This window comes from Theobroma umbraticum, unplaced genomic scaffold (genome assembly GCF_002168275.2).
Source record: "Theobroma umbraticum cultivar Fairchild unplaced genomic scaffold, ASM216827v3 scaffold_67.0, whole genome shotgun sequence".
NCBI lineage: Eukaryota > Viridiplantae > Streptophyta > Magnoliopsida > Malvales > Malvaceae > Theobroma > Theobroma umbraticum.
In genome coordinates this window covers 2,797,344-2,807,934 of record NW_018397262.1, presented here as the reverse complement: position 1 = coordinate 2,807,934, position 10,591 = coordinate 2,797,344, and the positions used below count along the sequence as shown (strand labels likewise).

The 10,591-nt window shown below is 33.9% G+C and overlaps 1 protein-coding gene across 1 annotated transcript in view; it reads right to left on the bottom strand.

Moving 5' to 3' along the window:
• The window catches only part of LOC110419622 (BTB/POZ domain-containing protein), a 4,128-nt gene extending 1,317 nt beyond the window's left edge, over positions 1–2,811 (bottom strand). The window contains exons 1-6 of the mRNA XM_021432716.1: positions 2,611–2,811; positions 2,378–2,504; positions 1,200–1,704; positions 962–1,095; positions 430–872; positions 4–277 (exon numbers count right to left, since the gene is read on the bottom strand). Coding sequence (XP_021288391.1) covers positions 4–277; positions 430–872; positions 962–1,095; positions 1,200–1,704; positions 2,378–2,504; positions 2,611–2,726 — 1,599 coding nt within the window. The 5' untranslated portion in view covers positions 2,727–2,811. The remainder of the gene's footprint in view (positions 1–3; positions 278–429; positions 873–961; positions 1,096–1,199; positions 1,705–2,377; positions 2,505–2,610) is intronic.
• Positions 2,812–10,591: the final 7,780 nt, after the last annotated feature.

The window sequence follows — 10,591 nt, the reverse complement described above, 5'->3', positions numbered from 1 at the left end:
AATCAAGCCAACTAATTCAGTGACAGTTTTAGGAATGTTTGGCAATCCATAATTGTTTGTTGATGATGCATACTTTAGCAAACGCAGCAAGCGTTTCAGATACTCATTGCCCTTTGGCTCTAGAACTCCAGAAAGGATGAGCCTCACTTTTGATGCAATATACGTGCTGGCAGAATGCATCATCATTAAAACTGCTCTTGAGGATGATTCAATTCTATAGGTATCATCATTTTCACATATTTGGCATCCTCTGTGAATTGCTTCTACAAAAGACACGCTATCAAAGGATATCAGCATTTGCAAGGAAAATATCTCTCAGTAGCTAAAAAGACAAAAAATGATAGACAAAAATACACATATAGGATAAAAATAAGAAATGTGGATAACTGGATAAGCAAAACAAGGTTTCCTGATGAATGGGAATATTACCATGCACATGTGATAAGGATGTCAACATAGAGCTCATTTTGATGTACACTTGGTCTAAAATCTTTCGCACAGTGCAGTGCAAGCCATCCAAGAATCTCCCAAATATATGGCCTTAGTGCTAGAAGAAAATTTGCATCAAGACCTTCCTGAGCAATTAACATTTGTTCCTCAGTTGACAAAGGATGTTCTGACACTTGTTTGTCAAAATTTTCAAGAAGCAGATCAAGAAGGACTTTGTCAATCCCTTCCTCCCAAAAGCAAATGTGATGTTCTCCTGGCCACCGAGTAATTAGAGCCAATCGACAGGCCTCTTCTAGCAAAGACATCTGATCATTTGCAATCTTTCCAGAGCCCAAGCTCCATCCTCTCATTCCTCCAATAATGGCTTTAACTAGAGGCCCAGAACGTAAGCTTGTCATTATTTTGCATCGATGTTCATCTGCCTAAGTATCAAGCGGATAAAATCACACAAACAACAAATATAAACTTCTGTTAAGGGTATTTGCAAATGAAACAAAATTATAATCCTTACCACTAAATGCTGGGCGAGTCTAAATCCCTCTATTCTAATTGACAGAGCCTCTGAGCCACCCATCGAATTAAACATCATTGGTAGAATGGTTTCTCCATTTTCTAGAAGCTTCTTGGCCACTATATTGCATAGAGCTGGCAAAAAGAGATATGAAATCATTCATCCAGAAATTAAGGGATAAAACTAGTGCATTGAACAAAAAGAAAGATAAAAAAGCTCTTATACAGATGATCAATACCTAATGCAGAATACAATTTCAACACTGCAGCTTTTGTAGAGACATTAGATTTTGTGCAACTATCTTCTAAAACTTTCATCATTATAGTATCATTCCAAACAGAAAAACGAGATGGAGGCCACTGCCACAATATCATACTCAAAAGGGAAGCCATCGCTTGAAAATACTCAATAGATAAGGTGCCACCAGGAAATTCCCGCATAATCCTAATAATTTGAATAACAGTCTTTGCTTCTTTGACTATCTCCCAAACTTCTTTCTCACTCTTAACACTTAGATTGGAGAGGATCATGTTCAAAGCAGTGGCACAGGAGGTAGAAACTTCTAAATTTTTGGAACACAACAAGGATGACAAAGGATTGATGAGATCTGCCATGTACAATTGCATGATTGAACAGTTAGTGCCAATCAACTTGACTACCATATTTGCTGCCATGCCTACTATAGCTCCACTTTTACATTGCAGAATCCACACCAATGCCCCAACTATATCAGCGAGTGAATCCTGGAAGTGGAATCCAAAGCAATGAAAATTGCTAAAAGGAGGACAAAGTAGCATGTGATACTTACTAACCAATCAAAGCAGACTCATATTCACTGACTTCTAACAGTATAAGTACACATTTCCCAGAACCAAACACAGTAGCATGAATGAACACTAATAACACCTGAACTAACATTCATCAACTACGCATCAAAATACCGAGAAAGACATGGAAAAGAACTAAAGCAAAAAAGGGGAATATGAGATAAGCAATATCTCCATCTACATGAATGTTGAAACTGATATCCACCATGGGAAAGAGCAATCTCTACAAGTATGTTTTTGCATCATAACTAAGTAAGGCATTTACTTGCTGCTTTTCGCTACTTTTTACGTCCTCAAAACTGCTTTAAGCCAAAAAAGCAAATAGTATAAAGGGAAAATCATATTTGAATACAAAAAAGTAAACGGCTAAACTCTTTGATTTCTAATTCTTTGAAAAAAAAAATTGCTTTTATATCATAACGTGGTGTTTTTACATTTTGCCTCCGGAATATATATATCAGAAATAACAGACACTAATTACTAGCAGCATAGTGGTCATTCTCAATACCCTATACAACCCAATGATCAAACGAAATAAATAATATCAAATTGAATTAAAACATAAGCCCAAGAAGAGAAAAAGAAAAACCTTGAGAAGCCGATGGTGGGAGGCGTCTCCAGAAATACAATCAAGAAAAGCAGCAAGGGAACGAATTACATGCCTCTGAATCTCTATATCCGTACACTGCCATTTCTTTTCTTTATCATCACACCATCTGCCCATCACCCAGAACCCAATTTTAGTAATTGATAAAAAAAAAATCAGATATAATTTAACAATACTTCAAATAAAAGAAATAAAGAAAGAAAGGGAAAGTTTACCTGGTGATGCCAAGGCTTAAAGCATGTTTCAGACGTTGATGGAGAGTGTGTAAATGGCCACTGCTACTGCTTCCTCTATTGCTATCTGCTGCTGCTCCCCGTTTTGTTGATTTCATTAGTTTTCTCTTGGCTATACTCTTTGATGGCTGATTATTTCAATTACAGAAAATTTTTTTCCGGGAAAAGATTTCTGACTTGTTCCTTTCGCAATTTTTCTGGGTTTAAGAAACGATTTTAGCAGCAAGCGGGGAGGGCGGTTTTAAGTGCTTCTGGAAAATTGCGGGAAGGATCGGACTGATTCATGCACGTGCATGTCACGTGATACATTGGGCACGTTTGGTTGGGCCATTGTTCGTTGTTTAGTAATAATAATCATTCCCATTTCTCGAAAAAACAAATACTAGTTTCTTATATACAGTTTATTTAATTTAATAAATACTAATATTTGTTTATAAATTGTAATACCCATAAAAAAAATAAATATATCATTTTATTTGATAATTGCAAATATAATCTTAGGGTTATTAATAAAAAAAGAAAAGAAAAAAAGACCTTTTTAAAAATAAAATTGATATATTTTAGTTAGTGTCAGATTTCATCATGACGTTTAAAAAAAATTAATCAGCTTTACCTTATCGTAAAAAGAAAATTAGTCAGTTTTATCTTAACATAATTTAAAAAAAAGTAGTCAGTTAATCTTATTATGTTTTAAAAAGAAAAGTAATTAGTTTTATCTCAACACGTTTAAATGAAAAGCAAATAAAAAAAATTAGTAGAAGTAACTCAATTTCTTATCGTCAAGCTTTAAAAAAAGATAGTAAGAAAAAAGAGAAGAAAAAAAAAACAAAGAAAAGGGAAAAGTGTTTAAGAAAGTTTTGATTAAGGTATGAATAGGGTTATATCTTGCAAGGATGTGGTGTCTGTTGTGCCTTGAGTTTGGGGGCATGACAGATTTAGTGGTATCAAAGCCTAAGTTAGACATAATTGTGTAGTTTTTGACGTTTAAGCAAGATCCGAGAAATGGGTAAGAAAAAAAATAAATTGAGACGTTTACTTTCAATTAATATTTTATATATACTTATACGAGTGTTTTATGTTAGAGTAAAAAAAAAAGATTAATAGTAATTGCCCTTGTTGTGAATAACCATTATTCCTTCTCATCGAGATCGTGAGCCTAATAATGCCAAACTTGCAATTAGTGTAAGAGTTGTTGGTGCCAATGGTTCTTGCCTTGAGAGACTCCAAAATCCTCCAAAGTAAAATCAAGACAATGTTGACACATCAGATGCTCAAATGGCTATTGGAATTAACCAACCTCCTACCAACCTGATCAATGGGACATAGGGTGTTGTGCTTGGAAATGATGAAAAAGTACTGAACTTGATTCAAGAAGTAGTTGATTTGGTTAGAGAGCAACGACAACATCTGCAACCGGTATAACAAGTTGATAATTTTACAAAGTGAAAAGCCTTGGGTGAGTTTAAGAAAACTACCACTCCTCTTTTCAAGGGTTCCACAAACCATGATGATGCAGAATTATGGATTGAGGAGATGGAGAAAGCTTATGATGTCATGTGTTCCAAAGATCAGGACAAGGTTAGATTTGCAGTATATCTATTTCAAGTAAGTACACCTAATTGGTGGAAAGGAGTAATGTGCACTCATGAAAATGACCTTGAGTTCTTCAATTGAGGGAATTTCCACACTATCTTTTATGCCAAGTATTTTCCTCAGAGTAAGCTGTTACAATTAGAGAGGGAGTTCCTTAATTTGGTGCAAGGTAGTATGACAGTGAATGACTATAAGGTTGAGTTTGATCGGTTGTCCAAGTTTGCCACTATTTTAGTTTTTAACGATGAAACTAGGGTTAGGAGGTTCAAAAATAGTTTGAATGCTCACATCCATATAGGCTTAGCTCCATTTCATTTGATTAGCTACAATGAAGTGGTTGGTGGGGCGAAATCTTTAGATTTGTATGGAGAGAGACCTAGGAGGCAAGGAAGGATTTTTAAAAAAAGAGAGGCAAAGATTCAAACTTTCAAGGTAAGAGAGCTTTTGTAGTCCTTCCAAATTTTGTTACTTTCAACAATAGACTTCCTCCTAGCGCAACTCAATCTTACCATGGCAGGATGTCTCAACAGAGGCTTACGTGTTCGTTTTGTGGTTGGGGACATTAATCTTCAGAATGTAGACATGTTACTAGTGCTTGCTTTAGATGTGACCATTAGAGCCATCATATTGTTGATTTTCTTTTGATTTCCCGAAAGTCCCAATCAGTGCAGAAGCCATAAAACTCTCGTACCTTTGAACGGATAGTGTTAAGGACTCAATGTACTCATGTTGTTCAGTAGACCCACACCTTTTACTAGACATCAAAAAGTGGGAAGACCTCGCACCTAGGGCCTTGCTTACGCTATCATTTAGTCAAATGTAGAGGCATCCAATACCGTTATATCAGGTACATTGCCAATTGCCTTAACTTTTGCTTATGTATTGTTTGATACTGGTGTATCTCATTCTTTTGTATCTGGTACATTTGTTCAAAAGTCTACCTTACTTTGCATGTTTTTGGATTATGAACTATGTCTAGACACTCCAATTAGAGGTGAAATTATCTCATATCAAATATGTAAGATGTGTGTGATAAGGATTGAGGATAAAGAATTGTTTGTGGATCTACATGTTTTAGAAATGTAAGATTTTGATGTAATTTTAGGGATTGATTGGTTAGTTACAAATTTTGCTAAAGTTGACTATCAAGAGAAAAAAGTGGACTTTGAGATTCTTGGGGAAACACCTTTTTCTTTTCATGGTAGTAGTACTTACACTCCTTTGCGAGTCATCTCTATTTTGAAAGCTAAGCTATTGCTTACTAGTGGTTGCAAAGGATTTTTGGCAACTATTACAGATAATAGAATGAAGGAGTTGAGGATTGAAAAGATTCCTATTGCGAGGAAATTTCTTGACATTTTTCTTGAATATCTACTTGGTTTACGTCTTGATAGTGAGATTGACTTCTTTATTGATTTGGTTCCAGGAACTGGCCATATTTCTAAAGCTCCTCATAGAATGGCTCCTACAGAATTGAAATAATTGAAAGAGAATTGTAAGAACTTTTTGATTGAGGCTTCATTAGACCTAGTGCATCTCCTTGGGGAGTGCTAGTGTTATTTGTGAAGAAAAAAGATGAGAGTATGAGGTTGTGCACTGATTATCGAGAGTTAAATAAGGTAACCATGAAGATTAGGTATCCTTTACCTCAGATAGATGATTTATTTGATCAATTAAATGGGGCTCAAGTGTTCTCTAAAATCGATCTTCGGTCTAGTTACCACAAGTTGAAGGTAAGAATTGAGGATGTCCTCAAAATTGCTTTTCATACTCGACATGGGTATTATGAGTTCCTTGTTATGCCTTTTAAGTTGACAAATACTCCAGCTGCTTTTATGGACTTAATGAATTGGGTTTTTAAACCTTATTTAGATAAGTTTGTAGTTGTTTTTATTAATGATATTTTGGTGTATTCCCCTAGCTTAGCAAATCATGAAGAACATTTAAGGCTTGTTTTGGAGACTTTGAGGCAAGAGCAGTTTTTTGCCAAATTGAAGAAATGTGAATTTTGGCTTTTCTAGTGTTGCCTTCCTTAGGCATTTGGTGTTAAAGTATGGGATTTCGATGGATTCAAAAAAAAAGTTGAAGCAATGGTGAATTGGAAGAAACTGAATAATGTTTGTGAGATTCGTAATTTTTTGAGTTTAGCAGGGTACTATAGGTAATTTATGGAGGATTTTTCTCGTATTGCCTTGCCTTTGACCATATTGATATGGAAAGGGATTCATTTTGAGTGGAAAAATGACTATGAAAAGAGCTTTAAGGAATTAAAGAAAATATTAGTATCCGTTCTTATATTTACCATACCTATTAGTGGTAAGGGATTTGTTATTTATAGTGATGCTTTCAAAAAAAGACTTAAGTGTGTTCTTATGTAGGGTGATAAGGTGATTGCTTATGCTTCTAAGCAGTTGAAACCTTATGAAGAGAATTATCCTACTTATGATTTGGAGTTGGCAACAGTGGTTTTCAACTTAAAGATTTAGCAACATTATTTGTATAGTGAGTCTTATGAGGTCTTTATAAGTCATAAAAGTTTGAAGTATCTTTTCATGCAGAATGAGTTGAATATGTGACAGAGAAGATGGTTAGAATTGTTGAAGGATTATGACTTAACCATCAATTATCACTCAAGTAAAGTGAATAGAGTTACTGATGCTTTAAGTGGAAAAACTTTTGAGAACATGGCTATATTGATTTCTTCCCAAAAACAGATTTTAGAGGATTTGCAGAGGATGGATATTGGTGTACATATGCATGGTTCTTGAGCATTACTAGCTAACATACGAGTACAACCAACTTTAATTCATAGGATTAAGATAGCCTAAGCAGATAATCTTCAACTTCAGCACATTGAACTTAAGGCTGAATCTAGTTTAAAACCAAACTTTAGGATTCATGATAATGGCTCTTTGAGGTTTGGTGATAGAATTTGTGTTCTCGATGATGCGGAATTGAAAAGAAAAATTTTAGAGAAAGCTCATTATAGTAATTATACAATCCATCCTAGTGGTACCAAGATATATAGAGATTTGAAGAACACTTTTTGGTGGAGCAATATGAAGAGAGAGATTGCACAGTTTGTAGCTTAATGTTTAACATGTCAGCAAGTCAAGGTTGAACATTAGAGATTAGTAGGATTGTTGCAATTCGTCTCTATTCTAGAATGGAAATGAGAACGAATTACTATGGACTTTATATCTGGTTTACCAAGAACCTCGAAAAGTAATGATGGCATTTAGGTGATTGTTGATAGATTAACAAAGTCTACTCACTTCTTGGCTATTCGTATAGGAATGTCATTGGAAAAGTTAGCGAAGTTATATATGGAACAGACTGTGAGATTACATAGGGTACCAGTGTCCATTGTATCTGATCGAGATTCTCGATTTGTGGTAAAATTTTGGGAAAGTCTGCATAAAGCTTTAAGTACCAGACTTAATTTCAGCACTGCTTTTCATCCCCAAACAGATAGTCAGTCCTAGAGAACTAATCAAATTCTTGAGAACATGTTGAAAGCTTGTGTCCTAGATTTTGAAGGTTTTTAAGATCGACACTTGTCATAGCCGAAATTTGCTTATAATAATAACTATTAGTCTAGTGTCCAAATGGCTCCATTCGAAGCTTTGTATGGCAGGAAGTGCAAGTCACCTCTTTGTTGGGATGATGTGGGTGAAAGACAGTTATTAGATCCCGATCTTATTCAGCAAGCAGTTGAGAATGTTCAGTTAATTAGAGAACATCTTTATACGACTCAAAGTAGACAGAAAAGTTATGCAGACAATGGAAGAAGGAAGTTAGAATTTGAGGTTGGAAATCATGTGTTACTGCAAGTTTCCCCTACTAAAGGAGTAACACAATTTGGGATTTGAGAAAAACTTAGTCCTCGTTATGTGGGTTTTTTTTTGAGATTTCAGACATGGTGATATGGCTTATAGACTAGCGCTTTCACCTGCTCTATTAGGAGTGCATAATGTGTTTCATGTTTCCTTGTTGAGGAAATATGTTCCAGATTTTAGTCATGTGGTAGAGTTAGCTACTTTAAGACTTAGAGAAGATTTGTCTTATGATGAGCATCCTATACGTATTATGGATAGGAAGAAGCAAGTTTTGAGAAAGCGGACTATTTGTTATGTTAAAGTGTAGTGGAGTAATCACATGAACGATAAGCGACTTAGGATTTAGAAGAGAATATCAACGAGAAGTATCTTTACCATTTTGAGGACCAAGGTAAGAGTTTAAAGGATTAAACTCCTTTTAAGGAAGGGAAGATGTAATAGCCCTCACAAATATATACATATATATATATATATATATCACTTTATTTGATAATTACAGATATAGCCTTATGGTTATTGATAAAAAGAGAAGAGAAGAAAGGACTTTTTTGAAAATAGAGTAGATATATTTTAGTTGGTATCAGATTACATTATCATATTTAAAAGAAAATTAGTCAATTTTACCTTAGTGCGTTTAAAAGAAAGCAGCCAATTAATTTTATTATATTTTAAAAAGAAAAGTAATCAGTTTTATCTTAATATATTTAAAAGAAAAGCAATCAATAAAAATTAGTATAAGTTAACTCAATTTCATATCGTCAAGCTTAAGAGAAAGATAGTCAAAAGAAAAAAGACAGAGGAAAGGGAAAAGTGTTCAAAGAATTTTTGATTAAGGCATGAACAGGATTATATCTTGCATGTGCACGGTGTCTGTTGTGCCCTAAGTTTGGGGGCGTGACATAAATAATTCAAAAAATTAATATGAAAAATATTATTATATTTTATAAACTATAAAAAGTTCCACATGTTTGTTTACCATGTATTTAGTATATCAAACTAAAATAGAAGACATTCATGTGTATTTTTTTTTATTTTTTTGATAAAATTTATTAATGTTTGAGCAAAAGTTCTCTACATGTTGAGCAGCTCAAGCAAATCAGAAATAGAATGATCAATTGAACTACCAACCATTTACAAGTGGTAAAGTTGTACATTTTCAACAAAAAAGCCAGCCTCAATTGAATCAATTGAGCTCTCTGCAAAGGCTGATTAATTAAACTCCTTGTAGTGTATATCAATGATGGGGTGATGCATTTTGAAGGAGGGCATGGGAGAAAAAGAAAAAAGTGGTTGGGCAAGAAAAGAGAAAGAAGATGAGGCAATTGATAGGTAAGCAAAGGGTTTCTCAAAATTAGGAACTATTGGTAACGTATAAAATGTAAGAAAGATTAACATTTAGGGATGATGATAAAATCTGAAAAAACTTTTAAGAACTCAAAAAAAAAAAAAACAGAAGAAGAATGAACAAGAGAGTAATCGAGAATAAGGAGAGATAAAATGCAAAGGCTAACTTAGAGGTAATGTGATATACACCGTTTCATGAATAATTAAAACAACTATAGCTCTAGAATGTAACAAGCTAATAATAAAGAAAATCAATGGAAAAATTCTCAAAAAGTCAAACTATAACAACAGTAAAGTAAAATATACTAATAAATTAAATTCCAAAACCACTTGAGATAATAGAGTTAAATGGTAAATGGTTGCTTCTTCAACATATCTTCATCTTTTACCATTTAAAATTTTTTTCCCGTGAACTCTATTGATGCTATTGTAAAGAACTTTTCTACAAGATAGAAGATAATTTTTCAATACCCTAACACCTCAAGCTTTAATCATAATTTCATATGAGTTTATTAATTTTTGACATAAATAATTTGTCTCAAGTGTATAAACGACATTAAGGGATAAACATAAAATGTTTAAAATACCTTTTTTTTTTAAAATCTCTCCACTTTTTTTTTAATCTCTGCACTAGTTAACTACGTTATGGTCAGCCACTCCATGGTCAAATTTGGCCATGGAGTGCCAAATTTGAATAAATCACGTTCCTTTAATGCTCCAAAGGAAAGGGAGCACCAAATCTAATGCACCTCAAGGGAGGGGAGCATCAATTTGGTGCTCCCCTCAAATCGATGCTCCTTTAAAGGGCCTCAACACTCCCTTTTGAGGCTTCCCATCCGCAAGGGAAGGGAGCACCAGATCAATGCTCCCTTGGGAGCTTCAATGTTCCCCCAGGAGCAACAGATTAGACCTTTTGCGGAACGTCGTTCATCACAAAGTGATTAGGTTGAGAGAATTTTTTTTACAAAAAAGAGAAAAAATTTAAAATAAAAAATTATAATATATATACTGATAATTTTTTGACATAATGCTCAAATAAGTCGTTAAACTATTTAAGAATATTCAAGTAAACTCTTATTCTTTTATTTCGTTCGATCAAGCCCTCGTACTTTTATTTTGAATTAAATAAGCTCTTATAACTAATGATTCACTAATTTCTACTAATAAAAATACCATGTATCATGTTA